Genomic DNA, 22,071 nt, shown 5'->3' with positions numbered 1-22,071 from the left:
TTTAGGGTATTACCCTAAATGATGTCCTTCCAAAAGTTCCACATCTCCTAGGGGAGCTCCCTTGCTATCAGAAATTCTGTTTTTTTTTTTTTTTTTTTTTTTTTTTTTTTTTTGCTAAACAGATGTTCCATGGCTTCCTTCTAGGAAAGACCAAGCTTTATAGAGATTTCTTTGGTCCAGACATGATGAGATCCCTCATCAACCCAGAGCACAGCCTTGATGTCCCAGGATTAGCTAGTCATCATCTAAAATGACCCTTTATCAAGCCTGGAAGCAGATTAGTCACAGAACTGAGATTACATATTATAAATTTTCTTTAAATCATTATGTACAGCTAAAGCTGCAGTTTCTTATTACAAACACACACATGCGAGCTGGCTGAGTATGAGAGATGTCTTAGTTGCTGCTTGCTTTTAGTATATGCCAGACTTTGGAGACTGCTGGCTTAGTACACTAACTATTACACCATTTTCTGCTTCCTTTTCAATCAGCCTGCCTTCGATTACCTGTCATTTTAAACTATTTACAAGGATTTCAGTCCCTATTCTTTCTAAATAGCAGCTGTAAGTTTTTCAAGCTAACTATTTAAAGCTGTGCAGGTTAGTGAAGTCATGTATAAGAGTAAATGTACTAACCAGCAAGATCACTACTCCTGACAATGTCTTCAGCTTCCATTTCCCCATATGGCCATCATGATTGACCAAGCAACATCCATGGTGAAGATCTACGGAGATGGTCTGTAGTGGACCTATGTATGGAGTTTTTGTATTTTTGGTAGTGTGTATATACTCCTTATCTCACAAACTCATAAAAGTAGAGCATCCCAGTAAGCACTCCAGCTTTCCAATTTTTCAGGTGAAGGTAACTGTTCCCAATACAAAACAGACAAAAAGCTCACCATCCCCTATATATATAAAAAAAATATATTTTATACTCTAGGATTCTCTGGTCACTGAACTGCACACAAATTACAAATAAAAAAATTCTTCGATCCGAGCAGCTTTCAAATCAAGTATTCATTAACACTTCAAAGTAAAACCACAAATACAGCAATGTTAGTATGATTAAGGATAACCTACCAAAAAAACAAACATTGTTGTATTTGTGGTTTAAGTTTATGAAAAAGGGGTATGTGGTACATTGATTAAAAATCCATAGCCTACACTTCTTCCAGATTGCATCTCTGCGTGGACATTAAGAGACACTTCATTGGGATTGTTTAAACATGAAGTCTAGTCCAGTGCATAAAATCTACCCACAGATCCATTGAATGCTCTCCACATAAACCTATGAACTAGCACTTCCAACTGGCTCTCTTGCCGAGTACACTGTACAGGCACGAAGCGTCTCCTCTTCAGTCTTCCATGCTCCATCTTTCTTCCTCATTCACGATCCTTCACCATCTCAGTCTGCACACGGTCAGTGAACTTGTCACTGACAGGCGCTGCACACTGGGTCTTTCCTGTGCTTGTCACTTAACGACCAAAGCAGGAATGGAACCTGGTTGTTAAGTAAGGAGAATCTTTTACGTGTCTCAGCCAACAATTATAACATAAGTCAATTTCCTACAGCATGCTAAACAGTATAAACACAATTCACTCATCGTGATATATATAAATGTTTATTACATTTCTTAAATTAATTTTGGACAATTTCTAGAATATTAAATACTAATGTATATACAAATATTCCCCTCCCTCCAAACCTGTCTGCAAGACACCGCTTCATAACGATCCAGTATACATTCAAAATTCTAACATGTACTAATAGGGTGACAAATACTGTAAATGAATATTTATCAATCCGCATATAAACCAAGGTACTAAATGTTTACCTGAGAATATAAAAAAACTGCTCTGACTCAAGTATAAACTTAGGACACAAAATGTGTCTATTACTGCTAACATTCAAAACTGTAATCAAGACATATGCTAACAACATGAATAAATGTATCCACGGTGTTCTTTTTAAAAGTTATTTAAAAGGAAAACAAATAAAATCACATGGGCTCAGTCTGTATATCTTTTCCTCCTTTTTAAACATTAAAATGTTTTGTACTTGCTGTGTCTTCATGTGAACTGTGTAACAAACCCATTTGTCCCTGAAGACAAGAATTTGTTACAACCTTTACATTAGGACACTGGTGTGACAAAGTATAAACAGAGAATCATTCCAATAGCTTTTTCAGGGGAAAAGAAAAACATTGTACTTGAGTATATATGTACATAAAATGCTTTTGGAGTGTTTTTTTTTTTTTTTTACACAGGGAGATTGTCAAATTTTTTATAGACTAAAAAGATTCTTTTGTACCTGTCAGATAGGGATTATGACTGATCCCAGTGTTTGAGCAAGCAGTTTGATGAATAACCCATATCTCCCTATATAACACATACACCCTTAGAATATCTCCTGCTTTTCCATAAAGTGGAACAACTAAATGCTTATCTGATTACTTTGTGTCTTATGATGCAAGTGTATTTACCTTTTCTTTCAATGTTTTCTGCATGCTATGATAGCTCAGTGAAGGAATTCTTCCTTATTCCTCCACCAAAAAAAAATCAAAACTTTTAGCAATAATAAAAATTCACTGCTATATGTGCATGTGAGAGAATTGTGTGGTAATCACTGAAGAATACAGCAGGGCGCCTCCTGCTTGTCCTCTCCCCACCCCTCTATAATGAACTAACAGCACCGTCTGTACAGGGCTTGGTGGTTTCTGCAAAGGCTTTAACAGCCACTAACATTTACTTTCTAGTGAGACAAAAAAAGATTTGTTTGGTTTAAGCACACTGCCAAGTGTCGCATATGATATATAAAACACTGCAGAGAAAAAAAAATCATGTTTTTAATGTATGTTTCAACTTAGAGATAATTCTTTGAATGTCCTAGAGCCCCGACTTGAACCCTATGGAACATAGGAGAGACCTAAAAATGGCTGTTCTCAGATGGTCCCCATCCAACCTTGACCAAGCTTGAGAGAATTTGCAAAGATTAATTGCAGAGATTCCCCCAATCCATGTGAGCAAAGCTTGTAGCATCACCATACCCAAAAAGATTACAGGGTGTAATTGCTGCTTGCATACTTGCAAGATTTTTCAGTTTTACTTTTTAAATAAATTTACTAAATTGTCTAAAATTCTATTTTCATCTTGCCATAGTGAGGTAGTGATTGCAGATTGGGAGAAAACAATAATTTAATCAATTGTAGCATCAGGCTGCAACAACTGAAAAATGTCAAGGGGGTCTGAATGCCTTCTGAAGCCACTGTATATACAAATGATAGGTGTGACAGAGTGTCCCTAAAATGTCAGGGAAAAGTGTTCTTAAAGGCTCCAGGGAATAGAAAGTGTTTTTTGATGAAAAAGTTTTGAGAAGAAAGATGGTTCTTTAGGGCCTTGGAGCTGGCCAGGGGAGTAAAAGGGTGGTTTCCCTGGCCCAACCCTGATTTAGGATATATCCACCTGCACTCAGGTGCAAGGGGAGGGAAGTGATCAGCAAGAGGCTGAGAGGGAGCCAGAGTGGATTCCAGGCTGAGAGGAAACCAGAGTCTGTTCCAGGCAGCAGGAAAAGGGGACAGAGCTCCAGGGAAGCCAGTTGGCAAACAAGATATAAACTGTGAGTGGAACAGTACTGATATAATGTGTTGGTAAGAGGGGGCACCTAAGTGAGGTAGCCAGAGGCCCAGCCGGGCTACTGGTAAATATTTTGTTGTGAAGTGCTGGACAGTGTGCTGTAACGCTTGCCTAAACAAATAAAAACTGCTGGTATTTGGTTCTTTTTGAGTCTGCTGCCCCTAATCTGCCCTGTAAGCATCCCATTACCATGAGCAACCCCCAGTAATATACCACAATAGGTTACAGCTAAAAACTGGTTTATTCAACAAGTAAATCTCAGATAGGATGGCCTTTACCTACATGCGGAGACGCCGGTTTATCTATGAGAAAAAACGCCTATCTCAAATACAAGAATACAATGCCTAACCATCTGGCATATTACTGGTTATTTATTAAAAACTGAGCAGAACCATAATTTTGAGATCTGATTTTGGGAAAAAACAGACAGCAGTAGATATCCAAATGTTGTTTAGGCAGCGAATATTGAAGTGCATAGTCATCTGAGAGCATTGATGCATAGGATATGAGAAGCAGTCACTGCTGTAAGAATGTTCATTCTCTGAAAACAAAAATGTCTTCTTTGGAAAAACCAAGATCTTCTAAAGACCTGCAACAATGTAAATAACAAAAAATGAAGTTCATTTATGTGGACAGCTGAATCTACCTTGCTATGGCAATTAATTTTGATAGGACCAACACCACAGATGCGATTATGTGTGTAAATGAAGCATTAGAATCAATTAAAATCAATTCGATAACAAAATACATTCTGGAACAAGAATGCTTTGGGGGTTTTTTACTTATAAGTAAAAATCAAATGGTATAAAAAGGGGTCGCCCCCCTCCCATCAGTGACAGATCCTTTTGATGCTGACCCCTCCCTGTCTGTGAAAATGTTCCCCTGCGGAGCCCACAAGTAACAGATCTTCTTCCTAGTGACCTTCCTTCCAATGAGGTGTTGAGAACTTCAACAAGATTGCATGGTGAGCACAGCCACAGCAAGGAGCAGTACTGAAGCCTGGGGGGTGGGCTAAGGATTATATCTCACCACCAGCCCCTGCTAGCCCAGTTCCTAACTGTGGCTGTATACACATTGCTGTTCTGTCTCAAAAAAATCTGATTCTGTCCCGCCATCACAAAGGGCCCAACAGGTCCTCAAAAAGCAGGGGTAGGCTCTCATGTGGATTTGAAGAGAATATTTGAGGTAAAAAAAAAAAATGATTGATTGGTTGTATCAGTATTGTATCCTTAATCCTAACTTGAACTGGGTAATCTAATCAGTAAATGATTGGATATTATAGGCTGTAATGTAGTTACATATTGTATAGTCATGCACTCTAAGCAAATGTATATATTTACAAGGATGAAACATAAAAATAATTTTATATTACAAGTATCCAGTAATTTATTGATAAAAAAAAATCGTATTTTCCACATCTAGCCCTAAGTTTACCTTTCTGCTTGTTGAACAAATCCATTTGGACCACAAATGCAAAAAAAAATTGTGGAATCTTCTTTACTTCTTTGAATGGTCTCTGAAAGGAGTAGCGTTGATATCTGACCTTTGTACCCAGTCCATGAATCACTTGGTTCTGAGAGCACAAACTGTGTTTCAAACCTTTATGAAAAGGGGAAGGTGATAAGAGGTTTAAAAATGCACACAAATAAAACTACACTTTCCATTTTTGAAATACTTCAAATAAACCTACCTAAGATAATATAGAAACCCCCAATCTCTTTTCAGTATTGGGATTGTACTGTAATTAGTTTTCCTAAATCACTTTATAAATCTATTGCAGAGATTCCTACCTGGAAACCCTGCTAGTAACACCACTTCCTGTTGCATGCCGACAACTAAGCTACGGTTTCATAATTATTAGTATTGTTAGCCCATTGTGTCTGCTCTTCCCTACTGACTTACTATCTCAATAACCTTCATATCTACTTCCATCTGTAAACTGCATTGAACTAGACACAATGAACCTGATTTATTAAAGCTCTCCAAGAATGGAGGGAATACACTTTCATAAGTGAAGTAATTTGCTATATTTTAAAAAATATTTAAAAATGTAATGTAACTGTGCAGTAATATATATATATATATATATATATATATATATATATATATATATATATATATATATAAAAATTTAAAAAATTTGTATTGGACTCAATACAGCTATTTTGTATTGAATCAAATACAAAAATGTTTAAATTTCCTGACTATCCTCCCGCACAAACCGGCGTCACTAGGAAACCCCATAGATCTCGTCTCTGCACTTTCGTGGCTGGAGATCGAGGAGGAAGGACGTGTCCCCAGGACCTGCGGGGACCAGCCACAGATCAAGGTAACCAGGTTTTTTTTTTTTTTTTTAGTTAAAAGCTACCCCAAGTGTGACAGGGGTAGCTTTTAACTAAAAGAGGGTTAATAGATCAGGCTCAATGACTGGGTACCTCTGCCAGAACAGTCAATTATGGAATCTCTCTCACACAGAACATACACTCTCCTATGGCTAACAGGCAAAAGTTGAAATGAGGCAGGGGCCATGCTACAGGAGTGAGGTTATTATTTGGGGAATTGAATTTAGGGTATTTTGGCATCTGCAAGTGGGACCAGTGTGCCTATCACTGTTTTGTTACTTCTGGAATAGAAGCAAGAATGACACTGCCTACCTCCTGTCACTTGAAGACAACTTCTCCAAATGGTCTCTCCACAGAATATCGTCCTCTGTTTTATTGAAGAATATCAATTTTACTTTCCTGCAGGTAGAAAATCACAACATTACAAGAGTTAAAATTACATTTATTATTAGTATATAAGAAGCAAGATTATGATAATACCTAATTAGAATAGGACTAGCAGAAGATGAAAGGTTCACAAGGACACAATAAGTACATAACTGATGGAAGAAGAAACATGTCCTCAGATACACAATAAGTACTGTACTGATACAGCCAACCATGTTCACATAGGCACAATAATAATATACTGATTGAAGCACTAAAAGCAGCACTTTGCCACTAGGGCTGCTTCTTAAATAGGTTTAGAATAATGTGCAGCAACAAATCGACAAAGAGCAGTGCTCCTGAATAAAACATTGGTTGTAGTAATCTATATTATGTAACATCTTTAGCAATGTGTAGAGTAAAAAAGCCCAATATTCAGCATGGTAAACAGAATCCATTTAAATGTTTTAAACCAAGAGAAAAAGCAAAAGCAAATGTTAGTAGGAGGGAAAATAATCACTCTCAGTGGTTAGTAGAAGAAAAAAATGAAGCAAGAAGGAGAAAATGTACCAAATATCTGCCCTCAGTAAACAAAGCAAGGAAGAATGATTCAGTGCCAGTGGGCAGCAGAATAAAATATGGTTCCGTGTAAGTGGGTATTAGGAGGAAGAATACACTGACATCTGTGGTCAATGGGAGAAAAATAATCTCTGATGTCAGTAAAAGCAAAATATGGGTTATTGAATCTGGGCTATGAGCTCTGGAAGGGGGAGTGTGGGAATTTGAGGACTCTGCAAATGTCTGTGGGGTAAATAATGTCAGGGGGAACTACTGCTGGGTTCTGTGTACAGAATGAGGCTGTGTACAGCAGGGACATCCTCCACCATTTACTCTTTCAGACCTCACGTTAGTACAGGTCAGCAGATGGGAAGTGGTGAACAAAATTTCCCAACTAAATCCATCCAGTCACATGGCAGGAGGAGATAAACAACCAAACCTACAATGTAAATGTTAGTTCATTAGCCCCTTGTAATGCCAAAAAAGCCGTCTATCATTTATGTTAAAAATACACTTTTGTGTCTGTATAAAGATATTGTGCAGTTCACCCCTTTAACCTCATGACTAAACAGAAATCTGCGTTTTATTGGAAGCATATGTTTTGGCAAACACAATGAAAAACATATACCTAAATTTTAAAATGTCTTCGGAATTGGGTATTTCTAGGAAGGCTGCATTTATCTTTATGACTGAGAATTAACATCTGATGAGGCCAGGGACCGTAAAGCTGGGAAGGAAATGGCTAGATAATAATGGAAGTCCATTGGCCAAGAAAATGGGCTAGCTCTATCGGAGTTAATGCAGCTTCTAAGACATGGTGTAAAAAAGGTAAATGTGTGCAGTGATAATAGAATAGACTATTTCAGCAGCAAGTTTGTAAAACTAAAGGTAAGGCTGGAGTTGAGCTTTTAAATCATCAGCCTTGTTTTATATAGAGCATACTGTGAGACGATAGCTGAATAATATTGTGGCTCTGCTCTTTATAAATAATAAACAGCTGTAGCTCCATCAAAATGAATTTATTGAAAACAATAAACCTTCCTGTATTTTAATCATTCTAATGTTATCCAAGTTCAAGTTTAATTTTCAACAGCTATCAGGGTTTATAGTTGTTTACCAGATTCATAAGTAGATGGTTAATGTTATGCAATTTGAAAATTATGTTATTTATTAACTCCACGTGTAATTACCATTTATGTTATGACCACAGATGTTCTTCATTGTAATAATTAAGCATTCTATTTAGATCACTCTGCTGTTCTGAAAACAAATTTCACAAAGTGTATTTTTCAACCAGTGTTTATCTTTATTAGTTCATTTTATCCTAAACACTAGAATGCCAAGTGAAAGATTTATTTGTCCCATACATAAAAAGGTTGCATAATTAATAATTTACAAAATGTGATTATTGCACTTTGTTTTCTGCTCCTTGCCACCCCTAGCAGTTTATGATTACATTTACAAATGAGCTGGAGGGAAAAAAGTGTATAGATGTTAAAAAATGTGGCTATAATTTAAACATCAAACCAGCTTTTCTTTTCTATACTTTGCTTGTTGGGCTGTCCAATTAGCAGTGAATATAAAGCAGGATGCAAGATTCCTCCAACATAAAGTTATAGCAACAGATTTAATTACAATATTTAAATCATACTAGAAGCAAAATTTACACAAACAGAATTTTCATCATCTAGTCTCTGGAGCTCTAGGGTTTCTCCAAATGTTGCTAGGGTTCTTTAAACAATCATTTAGGACAGTTTAAGTAACCTCAATGATCTTTTTGGCCATCTGGAAGCAGTATTCTGACTTGTTCTTTTTATGTATGCTACATTACCAAAATGCAATACAAAAAGTGGTAACACTGAACATTCAGTGGTCAGGAATGGGGAGAATCTATAACAATCAGTCTCTGCATCCCTCCACTTCTCTGTGGATGGACTTTCTATCAAATGTGTGAAGAGGTTATTTCTTAAACAAGCCATTCAGGAAAATTTTACTGATACCAACATTATGGTCCACATGGCTTACGAACGAGTTCTTTCCTAAATGTGGGCAATAAACAACAATATGGTGCTGCTGCAATTTCACAAAATAAATGGTAAACAGTGTGTTGCACATTAGGGAACAAGCAGTATATCTAAAACATTGTACAGACAGTAGTTCACTCATGCTAAAAATCAGATCAGTTGTCTAGATTTTAAAGGCCTTGATCCTTAGGTGTAGAACGATTCTGGAACAATTATCTTTTCAATCAACATTTTAACTTTGTTCAATACCACAGGTCAACATGTCATTTTCATCAGATATCATTTCATGTGGGCTTTGTAGTATTTTTGTTTTTTCGAATTTCAAATCTGTGTTCAGTTTTTCTCTAGCACGTTTAGTTTTTGTTATGCAGCTAATTATATATTGTGTAAAATTTGTTATAAATAGCCTTAACATAATGACCGTTTTCTTTTCTTTTTTAAGAAATAAGACTGCACTAACTGCGATTGATTTCATTTGTCATCATGCCTAGAAATTGCCTTAATGATCCAGACAGTTTCTGTTACTTGTGTGGTTCATTCACGACGAAAGCACATTGAGGCCAAATTACCACAGAACTTAAAAAGATATACAAATTATATTTCAGCTGTCCACTTGGTGACCAGGACAAATCTTGGGCTCCACATGTCATTTGTTCCAACGGACTGCGTGACTGGCTAAATCGTCGTAAAGCAGCATTTCCATTTGCAATACCGATGGTGTATATGGTGATACCGAACCGCGAAACCATCTAATCGACTGCTATTTTTGCACTCTCAACAAAAGTGGATTCTCAGGTAAAACTAAGCACAAAGATGTATATCCCAGCCTCGATCCTGCAATTAGGCCTGTTCCCCATGATGATTCATTGCCAGTTCTGGTACTGCCACATGATGGACTTGCTTCTGTAGAAGGTGATGGGGAATATGCTGGAGTTGCAGCCAGTTACAACCCCGAATCATCTGATCCTGACTACTTAGTCGATGAAGATTCTGAATCGGAGGCCTTTACACAAGCAGAGCTGAATGATCTCGTTCGTGATCTAAATCTCTCCAAAGACAAAGCAGAACTTCTTGCTTCAAGGCTTAAACAGGTGTAACTGTAACACATTACAGAAAACTAAATCATAACTCTTCACTAGTGATGGCTCACTGTGCTACTGTCATGATATAAATGCACTCTTTAACAATTTGTCACAGGAGCATGTTCCATCTGAATGGCGTATCTTCATTGATTCCTAAAGAAGCTGGAAAGCAGTCCTACTGCATAATGGTAATTCCAAACCAAGTTTACAGATTGCCCATTCCGTTAACCTAAAGGAGTCCTATGACAACATAAAGTTACTACTTGAAGCAATCCAGTGAAAAACACACCAGTAGAACCATCTGTGGGGACCTAAAGGTCATTGGCTTGCAGATGGGAATGCAGGGAGGATTCATAAAATATTGCTGTTTCCTATGCTTGTGGGACAGCCGATCTACGGGAGACCATTATGTCAAGCGTGACTGGCTACCAAGAGATACCTATAAACCCGAAACAAGCACGGTCAAGTTTCTGCCTGCCTGGTTAATCCGCATAATATATTCCTGCCACCTCTCCATATAAAGTTAGGCTTGATGAAGAACCTTGTAAAGGCCATGGGTAAATCCAACTCCATGGGTTTTCAGTACCTTGTTGAGAAGTTTCCAAACATAACCACTGCAAAAATGAAGGAAGGGATATTTATAGGACCACAGATCAAGTCTGTTTTGCAGGATGATGTTTTCTAAAGTTGAAAAGAAAACGGAGAAAAGGTAAAGGGAACTCTGATATAAACTCAAAAAATGAAAAGCATGCCCAGCCTGGATGAAATATATTCAAATAGAAGGGGAGGACGAAAAAAGGGAAGAGGAAGGGAAGGAATAGAAGGCTTTTGAAATGGCACTAAAGAAAATTTGCTTAATAAAATACAGACTTAAATATATTTTGAAACCAACTAAAGTAAACATTAAAAAGTTCAGTTGTGACTAAGCATGTGTGGATATATATACACACACAAATACATCTTAAATACAGATAGTCCAAATGACAATTGTCCGATATAGTGCAATATCCCCTGTCCTTATGGGCTTCCTCGGGGGATATGGGGAATAATTTTAAACCACTGTAAAGATATATACAGAAAATACATGTAAGTATATCAGTTAAAAACTTAAAATAAGCTGTTGCAACAACATTCATAAGTGTATAAAGAGAATTGTTTTAATCAATTGTAACATAATTGTTCCCAAGTATACAAATAGCATGCAGTATTAGGAAAAAGGGTTTCAGGATCAAAATTCACAGGTTTTTGATGTCTCATTACTGTAAACATACACTTACATTGTGCTTTTGAAACTCTGCCACTAGTTGGTGGTGTAGGCGAGGGATTTACAGCAACTGAACCTTCTTAAAACCAGAAAAAGTATTATTGTGTTCGGAAGAAAGTCCTATATAGGGAAAGAGGGGTTATGATTTTACAAACTAATGTTTGTAGGTATATTGTATGCAAATCAAAGATCAAACAGCCAAGCAGGGAGATGAGGGCGGAAGCCAACGTTATCTCCCAGATCTGAAATCTGCTCGAAAAACTGATTTAGAAAATTTTCTGTGGTTTCTGATGATTATCAGAACTAATTTTTTGTTGACCTGTGTAATCTAACACTTTATTGATGGTGGAAATCTTTATTGTTATTCTATATTGTTATTATAAATTAACTATCTATTTTGGTTTGTAAAGTCAATATTCTTTTATCCACAAGCTAAACCGCAAATGATTCCTATAATAACTGAACTATGTGTGAAGGGCCTGCAAGAAGGATGGTTGGAGCTTTTCCTGCTCCTGTTGATTGCGAGATTTGCATAGGATCCTTTCTGGTGTGAACAAGTTTTCAGGAATTCATGGTTGTTTAGGGACAAAGCTAGAAATGCATGAAGGTACTGGCTGATCACCAGATCACTTGTTAGATAACAGCCACCATATGTGCACTACAAAACATCACAGTAGGCTATTCATTGGGAAGCCCATAAAGCATATATTAGGGGTGAAATTATCAAAATAGGTTTCTCACGCAAAAAGGCCTATAATAAACTTATTGATGACCATCTTAAAGAATACCACAGGCTACAGTTGCAACACAAAAACGATCCTCTTTCTGGGTCGAAGTCCCAACTGGAGGCCAAGCGCACTGAACTCAATTTGATTCTCACAACTAGGGCAGAGAAATCTATACGCTGGGCAGCACACAAATTTTTCCTTTGGAGTGATAAGCCGGGCAAGCCTCTTTGTTAATAAACTTAACTCTAGGCCTATGACCCACGCCCTCCCTAAATTTAAGGTCAAGGATGGTAGGTTGACACAAAACCCAGAAAAAATCTTGTCAGTTTTTGAGGACTTTTATGGCCGTTTATACAGTTTGGAAGACTCGTTTTCTCTAGATGGAATTGATGGGTTCCTTTGAAATCTTATCCTTCCCAAATTGAATCCCAAACATAAAGAAATCTTGGAAAGGCCCTTTACGCCTGAGGAATTGACCTTAAACTCATGACGAAGATTCTTTCAACCCGACTGAGCTCCTTTTTAGGAGCCTATATCTATCCGGACCAGGTGGGCTTCTTGCAACACAGGCAGGCCCCTGACCAAACGAGAAGGGCAATTGACCTCATATCAGTAGTAAACTCCAGCTAGGACGAGGCCCTCAACGCCAGGCAACGCTGATTTCTCTCGACCTCCAAAAGGCCTTTGACAGTCTTTCCTGGAAATATCTGTTTAAGGTACTTTCCAGTATGGACTTTTGCGCCCATTTTACTGATTATTCCCTATGCTCAGGCCTACAGGTAAATAAAGCCAAATCCCAAGCTCCTAATATAAATGTTCCCTTAGGGTTGCTGGCAGCGATCAAGGAAAAATTTGATTTCAGCCGGAGTGAAGAATCCATCCAGTACCTGGGTGTCCAGCGTTCCCACTCCTACAGCAGCCTTTATAGGCTACACTATACTCCTCTGTTCAGGAAACTCTATGCGGACCTCCAGCGGTGGTCCCATACACCTCCATTGTGGCTGGGAAGGATTGCTGCTGTCAAAATGAATCTTCTCCCTAGGCTACTTTATCTATTTCGCACTCTCCCAATTCAGGTCCCCCTGAAGGAGATTGTACTCCTCCAATCTAGAATAATAAAGTTTATCTGGGCAGATAAAAAGAGCAGAATCCGTAAAGGTACTCTATTTGCCCCCAAGCAAATGGGTGGCTTGGGAGTACCTCATCTTAAATACTATTATGTGGCGGCACAACTTTCACCGAGTACCTTGCATGGAGCCCGACCTCAATGGGATGAGATAGAGAATCAGGATGGTTTTCTGGGCTCTATAGAATTTATGTGGCGCAAGAAAAAGCAGGGAAGGACTATAAAATGCCCGGCACTGTCTCACTCCATTCAGCTCTGGGATAAATACAGCAATCACCCAAAGTTATCCTCCCAACACAAACCTCTAACTCCACTTTGGAATAACCCGGATTTTCTGCCAGGCCAGCACTAAGAAAATTTTAATTGGTGGATCTTAAAGGGCTTTAGAAGAGTGAAAGATTTGATAGATGTTCGTCCGGTGCTTTCACAGGATTACTTGACCAGACAATTTATTGTGTTTATCAACACAATGTTCAGACAGGCCCCGAGACCCATGCAATCCTCCCCATTCGAAAGCACTTGTTTATCAATAGCCTCCACAAGAGGGCAAATTTCTATTATTTATTCAGCCTTAGTAGCCCCCTTCTAGTAAACCTAAATATATGTTAGACTGGGAAGCGAACTGGGTACCACATGGGAATTGGAAGATTGGTGGGACACTGTTTACTCGCTATCTAAGGTCTCCCTGAACTCCGCGTTGGTGGAAGCCAACTATAAAGTCGCGCTTAGAGGGTATCTCATTCCAGATAGACTGGCAAAAATGTTCCCAACAGTCTCCCCCTTATGTTTCCGAGGCTGCAATTCTAGAGGTTCAATGCTTCATATCTGGTGGTCCTGTCCGATTGCTAGGGCGTTTTGGGACAAGGTATTTAGACTGATTTCTAGAATTTTACAGCGTGAGATTCATAGCACTGTGGAGGCAGCCCTATTCAACAAGTTGACCATGACCCTTCCCGGGCCTGCGATGAAATTGATCAAGCTGATTTTACTAGCGGGTAGAATTTCATTGGCCAAAGCTTGGAAGTCATCCTCAATATCATTAGATCCCATTTTCACCAAATTGAACGGGGTTATGGTAAATGATAAATTTACCCATACTCTAAAGAACTCACTAGTCAAATTTGATGACATTTGGGAACTCTGGATTTCTTTCCCCAATACATAGTGATCTGTATAAAGTTACTTACAGATATACCGTGTTTCCCCGATGATAAGGCATCCCCATCAAATAAGCCACCCCCCGATTTTTGCTCAAACAATTAAAATAAAGCACCCCCCGCAAATAAGACATCCTCCGATCCCTGATACTGTGTGCCTCTGTGTGACTCCTCGATGCTCCCCCTTTTTTTTTTTTTGTTTGTTGTTCTCCTATGTTTACGGTTGCGACACAATTATATGTCACTACAATGTTCAAACACTGTTTTGCTTTGTTTTATTGTTATTTCTCGGCATGGTTGCGACTGTCTCCATGATAATTTTTATTTTTGACTAGACTGATTTTAGATATTTACTTTGGGCATTGTTTGTTTTTTACACGCATACGCTATGTGTCTTTTGTTTATCACTTGTACTGTCTTGGTTATATTGCTGTTTTTGTAAAACAAATTTTAATAAAAATATTGAAATACAAAACACCACAGTAGGTAAAATGTAACCAATCTATGCCTTCTATCATCAATGACAGGCTTTCTACATTTCCAGAATAGACCAAGGCCTAGATTAGCAGAACTGCAAAGGGTGGTAAACAGCCACCCATAAAAGCACCCTACTGGATGGCCAGTAACCCATTAGCTTGTAAAACAAAAGTTTCAAGGCCGATGTCCTGCCTTAAAGTAAACCCGCCATTTCTGTCCCTAAATATTGTGTGGGTTGGTTGGTGGATTACTGCACCATGTGTCTGCAGTTCCTCCGCCTATGTGTACTAGGCTGTTAAATAATGAGGTTTTTTTTTGTCCTTTAGTCATCTACTGTAAGTGTACTGACACAAAGTTGATCAATTGTCTCTCTCTTCCACCTGTCTGCTGCCAGCCCTGACATTCTATGCAAGTTTAATGCCTGGTCTATGTAACTGATAGTGATAAAGGAATGTATAAATATGTTCTTGGTCCTCTTTGATTCCTGTATGATTTATTTATATTACTGCAAACTGGATGCATATTCCAAACAATTACTGATAGTTTTGGAGGTGCCCAAAAAAAATCTGCAAATGTCAATAAGTCTCTGGATTGAGATGTTTGAAAATGTTTCATCTGACTACTCTTCCAAAATAATATTTTTAGGATTTATTAAAACTAACAGGATATGCAAGTTTTATGTAGTTCAATGGTATTCTGTAAGCCAAAGATGTTTTTTAAGGTAAAAAATACGCTGCAAATACTTATTTTAAACAGGTGTATAAATATAACATCATGAGATTTATGACATACCTGATGATGTTGGACCTATTTAGAACCAGCTTCAGTAATTTTACAGTTGGTGTGAAACCAGTGCCAGCTACCACAAGAAAAATATCCTCCACGTTACCGACTTGGGAAGTCCTAAAAGAACCTTGCGGGTTGCTTAATAAAATGTCATCACCTGCGCCAATAAAAAGAACATTCAGAATTCTAGTAAAAGTATAATTTGAAAGCAAATAAATCAAATATAAATTAATGAAAATATCCCAATAATCTCCAGGTTCTAATGTTCTTGATAACATTTATTGTGTGACCATCAAAACTGCATTAAACACTGAATAGGTCTTTATAAATGTTAAAGTTACTGTAAACTTACAAAAGAATACGCATTTTAGAAACAGAATTGTATTATTTTTTGTTAAACATAGGGCCTTGCAGGAAAGGGTAACACCACTGCAACTAAACTGAAAACTTTGTGGAATACACTTCCTTCAGGAGTTGATTTGAGCCAGATCTGTACATTTTAAAAGAAACTAGACATTAATATTTTAGAATAATTCCTCAGATTGTTAATCAATTGAATATTGTGCATAACTTATATTTAAAACGGCCCTAAACTATGAAATATATATGAAGAAACATTAATACACAAAGGTTTTAGACTGTTCAGCCTCTCTCAATGCAAGTCAAAGCTGACCATACACTTGTGGATTTGTGCACATTGATTGCTTACCTGGACTACTGCAGTGCACCAGTTTGAGCAGAAATCTGGACCTAGAGTTTCTGTTAAGATTTAGAATGATCGCAAAATAGCTGAACATATTACATTCTTTTCAGTTCAGTATGCAATGAAAATAAAAGGCTGTAAATTTTTGCTATGGTACACAGCAGTCAGGACTCACGTTTGGTATTTAGCAACCACATAAAGCCCATTGTTATCACTGGTTGCCATTGCAAGCTGCCACCTGTGGTTGTCAGGTTCAACCCCATGGTTAGGGTACACCGTGGGCAAAACTACTACTATTGGCTGGTAGTACATTAGTATTAATAATGACGCTGAATACATTGATTTTATTTAAAAGATTTCAAGTGATTTTTTTAGAGAACAAAGAAAATCAATCTTACCTATCTCCATATTGTCAAGTAGAGGTGTAAAGCTTCCATTTGGGTAGATTTTGATCATTATATAGATGAACTTCTTTTTATAGTCTGACTTTTGTTGTGGCTCCGACACTAAGGTCTGGGAAACTGGTGTATATGGTTTAACCACTTCCACACCTAAAACATATGATTCCATTTTATTATTTTCTAGATATACTGTATTTTGTAGTTCAAAATGTTGTCATGCATTTAGTTTATTTAAATGCAGCAAAACAAACTCCTCTATGTGAAGTCAGCTAGGAATATCAAAATGCATTCATGTGTTTGCTAATGCAGTGTAGAGAAGAGCAGCTTGGATGACATTCTTTCTATTCTGGAGAAAAATGATAAACTTTTAAAAGCAGACCTCATTCTCATGGATTCTTTCCCTGAGGTCATAAAACCAGGGAATATCTCTACATGTATAATGGCCGCAGGCATTGTGCCTGACATTGTTTTCTGATCCAGCCAGAACAAAAAGGATGGAGAAATTAATACCTTCAGGCATGTTAAATTAACTTATTCAAGATAGGATTCCTCGCAGAAATGATTTGTGCAGTGCTTGAAATGAAAGATACTCTGGTAATATTTATTAAAATTATTACAATACTGTATGAAAATGTTACTCAAGAATGAGGCACTACCGACTAGAACACACTGCAGGGCTACATGCCAAGCATGCAGGGGCTGGATTGGTGAGACTGATTACACAAATATTATAGGAAATATCAAAAACTATCTTATGGTTAGTAAACTCACAGGAGTAACAACATAAATATATCTGGTGCTTTCCCCTTTTTTGTTGGTATTGTCAAAAACTAAAAGTAGAACACATATAGTGTGTGTGTGTGTGTATGTATATATATATATATATATATATATATATATATATATATATATATATACACATATACACACACACACACACATTAGATACTGCCCAATTATGTGATATCTGTACAATGCATATTACCATGCACTTTACATTACCGGAAATGGTTAACTTGAGGTATATATGGTAACCGACAGGAACAACAAGATGACAGTCCTGAGGAAGGGCAAAGCAGAATAGCCTGGTGTTATGATTGACGTCCATTTTGGAAGTTAGCTTGCATTTCCTATAAAAATGGCCTAAAGAAAACATATTTGAAAAGATATGAATGTTATATAATTGTACATATTACAATGACAAAACAACAAGCAAGCTACAGTATATTTTATTATATTAGGTACAAACGTGACACACACACTGTTCAAACTTTGTAAGTACTTGTAAATAAAATGCTGTCAAGAAAGAATGTTCTCAAAAAATGATGTCTTGAGCAGTTTCTAATATTTAAGAAGTTTCCAGTCCTTTATAGTGTGGTGGTAATATTTTGTGTTTTTATTCAGTTTGAAGTAGTGACTGATCTTTTTGCACTGCAGTTTTCTAGTACTCTGTCACGTCTTCCTTTTTTTTTTCTGACACTGCTTGTAATTAGTGGCAGTTGAGGACTTGAAACATTTTGCATTATAAAGTGTTTAATCCTAAGGCTGTCTGAGTTGCATATGCTGCTGCCTCTTTTCAAATGTTGATGTATTGTTGGCTTTTATTGCATCTGAAATGCAAAGTTCCACTGCAGAATTTGGATGGATCACCCAGGTTTACCAATGAAATCTTTGTTAAATTTTGAGAGAGCTTTAATAAATCAGGCCCAATGTATGCAGTGTTTCCACTGAAGAAGATATCACATCAGCAACTTACTGCACTGTCAGATCTTTATATGTGGCCTTTACATTTGTAAGTATTTGTAAAAATAAGAATTGTAGAATAAGTACATAATCATGGTGTGATTATCACAAAATTACAGATACAGGGAAGGGGAGTCCCTCCCAGAATTCAGTGCTCAGTGACCAGTACTTAGGATACGCTTTAAGTACTGTCAAGCTACCATGAAGATCAATAGAAATATCTTCCATTAATCATGTTCCTGGATTTGATTCCTAATATAGATTTCTTTTTTTTTTACACATTGATAGATTATCTAGTGCAAGGCCTGAGATAGCAAAACATTTAAAACTACCAGCGACCCATTTTAATAAAAAACATCTTTTAGTGCAGAGGTCTCCAATCACTGGTCCGCGGACCACTGGTGGTCCACCAGAAATTTAGGGGGTCTGCGGCTCTGGTTGGTGCACCCCCGAGTGGGGTCAGGCGTACCTGTCCCCATTACAATTCCTAGGCTCAGGGAAGTGGGTGTGCTGTGTCCTTGGGTGGGGTTATGTCATTCCTTTGGGGGCCAAAAAAAGGGACGTTGCGGGCCAGAGTTTGACACCTCTGCCTTAGACCATAGAGATTTAGTAATTTTGTGCCCAGTTCTTTCTTTCAATCCACTAGTTAGGTAACGTAATGACATTTGAAAGAATTTAATTTTGAAATTGCTGGACCTGCCTGGTAGACAGCCCCATAAGACATTTTAGATCACAATAACAAATTACTAGTGAATTTAAAATGAATATATTTTTAAACCGGTGAATACTATAGAGGTGATAATTTGGGTTTACTTGGTGATTGTTTACTTCCTTTGGCAGAATTATTTTTTACCAAACCTAAACTCTTGTTTATTTCCAATGTCAAAATGAGAAAGCTTGGCATTTAAATGATAACCTAAATTTGCTAATAAAGGTTATTAAAGATGCAAAGATGGCTTTATACCAATTCATAATAAATAACCCAGACAGCAGTGTTTGTACCGGTGAAGTCTCTTTTAAATGTATTCTGGCTTTAGGCTTTGATCTAACATGGCGTCCATTAGCAAAACACAAATAAATATTAGAATAGAATTGGACATCTACACCAAGGAACAAAACTGTAAAGTGTATGTAAACCCATCTACACCTCTCTAGGTCACACTCTTTGAACAATTACACAAGTTGTTCATTCATATATCTCAATGTTTTTGGGTGGAGAAGGAAAAGGAAACCTCCCCTATTTCTGACTCAGACACCTTCATTTTAATGTTATGTGACCTGTTCTTTGGTTTCTGGCCTTTAATAAGGTTATATAACACTTTGGGGAGTTCATTCCCATACCAGTAAACCTTCAAACAGAAAACAATGGTGTATGACTAGACATTGTAAAAGGGTAGAGGTTCCCACTACTGTAGGTCATTTTATTACAATATAAATTAAAATGGATGTGCAGGAACTTATGAAAATAATATTGATCATTGAGAACTAGAAGATAGCATTTTATAAAGTATTTGTGTAATCTTTGTGTCTAAAATGAGCAGTGAAGAGCTTTGTCAAATCTGCTGCATACCGACCTCTTTCACAGCTTTTAACAAAAGAGTTGTTTCCCTCTAATGTCTGTCCCAAGCTCTTCCAGGCAGTGCAATCCGTCTTTTGCATGACAAGTTCCACTTTTCCAGTCTTCCCTGATGCATTCACTGGATATAAAGCACATTACTATTATCAAAAAATGACAACAGCTTACAGGTGTAATTAAGAGGCATTAGCCATATTCATAAAAAAAAAAAAAAAAAAAAAAAAATTGAGCTGCGTATATTTTACAAAAACAGGCTGTGTATCTGACTGCACAACCACCAGCCAATTGGAATGTATTTGCTGTGTACCTTACTAACATACCAGGCCGATGTGTACACTTGTTACCATTCACAATAAACCATGTGCACTGGACCATACAATAAGCATAGCACACCCCCTTCACTTGCAGCTTTTATACTTCACCACAGCCACAAAGACATAAAACTAAGTTAAAGCACATTATTAGACATAAAAGGTGATGTTTACGCAACACACTAGATGCAGGTTTGTGCGCTGGGTTGCCTTTCATTCTAAACAGCATCCCAAATACACCTTGTAAACACGCAGGCTGGTTGTGCAGTGCAGCATGCATTCATGTGATATGCGGTGTTCTGCAGTCAGTTCAGTCAAAAAGGCTGCTGAATGCAGCATACTGCAACACATTTGTGGGAGATCCATCTCTGCCATTCAACATATGGACCTGGAAGATTTCCCACCAGATAATGTGTTCTGAATGTCAGATTCACTGCTTTACAAATAGATCTTGAAGTACATTCAATCATCTCAATTCAGACAGAATGAATAAATTAGCACTTTCCTATGTAAATGTTTGGAAAAATAGCTCTAATCCACCTCCCCAGCTAAATAGACCATTTTATATTGGTAAGATTTTAACAGTTTACACAACATCACAATGCAGAAATAACGATGTGGTATAAACCCCACCCCACTTCCTGCATTAGTGCACTGCCAAAGTGGTAATTAACGCCCCTACCAACTAGCTGTTCTCATGCAATGTTAATCAATGGCATTGTGTATAACCCTCTCTCCCTGCATTGCTGGTCAGTGGCAATAAAATTTAACCCCACACTATCAGTGGTCAATGATCCTACCTGTAGGTTGAACTTGATGGACTTTTGTCTATTTTTCACCTATGTAACATACCCGGATAACTCATGTTTCTCTCTCTGGGCCTGATTTATTAAAGCTGTTCAAGGCTGGACAGAATACACTTTCATTGTTGAAGATTGGTTATCCGTCAAATCTTGAATGGATCTGGTCCGGGATTCAAAACATTTGCTAGCAAATAGTATGACTTTCCTTCCAGGTTTGCTGGATCACCCAGTCTCACTAATGAAAGTAAACCCTCTCCAGCCTTGGAGAGCTTTAATAAATCAGGCCCATTGTGCCATGCAGTATTTCTGTTAGTCATTTGATAGCAAATGTTTTCAATCCTGGAACAGATCTATCCAGGTTTGCTGGATCATCCAGCTTTACTGATGAAAGTGTATCCTCTCCAGCCTTGGAGAGCTTTAATAAATCAGGGCCTCTGTCCACACACAGGTCAGGAAGCTTTGCTTGTACTGCCGAGCAGAGTGATGTTTCAATGCATAATGCTGAACCACTGACAACACATCAGACCCAACCACTCTGCAAAACACCAAATGTCAGAGCCAGCCAGGGACATGGCAAGCCATGCAATGGGCACCAGGGCTTTAAGCAGTGTATTGAAAATACAAAGAGTTAAGCTACGTACACACTTCCAATTATTATCGTTGTTAAACGAACGACAAACGATCGTGCACGATATCTACGGACGATCGTATAGCACCGATCCTGCACATACCGATAACGACACGATCGTTCGTAGATATTGTACACACAATAGATACGATCGTTGGAGAGATACAGGGAGTGACGTGCACGTTAGGAAGTGAACGAACGTTCGTTCGTCACGCATGCTCAGACCATGGACGATCAACGAACGATCGTCGTCCAATCCGATCCGCCGGTCCGGTCGTTCGTTTCCAACGACTTTCCACGTTCGTCGGCGTCGTTGGTTACTTTTTTTACGAACGATTTTTGCCCAATCGATCGTTCGTCGTTC

At 37.8% G+C, this 22,071-nt stretch overlaps 1 protein-coding gene across 1 annotated transcript in view; it reads right to left on the bottom strand.

Moving 5' to 3' along the window:
- Positions 1 to 1,605: 1,605 nt before the first annotated feature.
- Positions 1,606 to 22,071, bottom strand: part of CYB5R4 (cytochrome b5 reductase 4) — a gene marked incomplete in the record, with an annotated part of 46,330 nt that continues 25,864 nt past the window's right edge. Inside the window, 7 exon segments of the mRNA XM_072408591.1 lie at positions 1,606 to 4,221; positions 5,067 to 5,231; positions 6,287 to 6,373; positions 15,549 to 15,699; positions 16,644 to 16,796; positions 17,649 to 17,789; positions 19,964 to 20,086. Coding sequence (XP_072264692.1) covers positions 4,167 to 4,221; positions 5,067 to 5,231; positions 6,287 to 6,373; positions 15,549 to 15,699; positions 16,644 to 16,796; positions 17,649 to 17,789; positions 19,964 to 20,086 — 875 coding nt within the window.

The sequence above is a fragment of the Pyxicephalus adspersus genome, chromosome 4 (genome assembly GCF_032062135.1).
Source record: "Pyxicephalus adspersus chromosome 4, UCB_Pads_2.0, whole genome shotgun sequence".
Classification (NCBI taxonomy): domain Eukaryota; kingdom Metazoa; phylum Chordata; class Amphibia; order Anura; family Pyxicephalidae; genus Pyxicephalus; species Pyxicephalus adspersus.
This window is presented reverse-complemented; position numbering and strand designations above follow the sequence as displayed.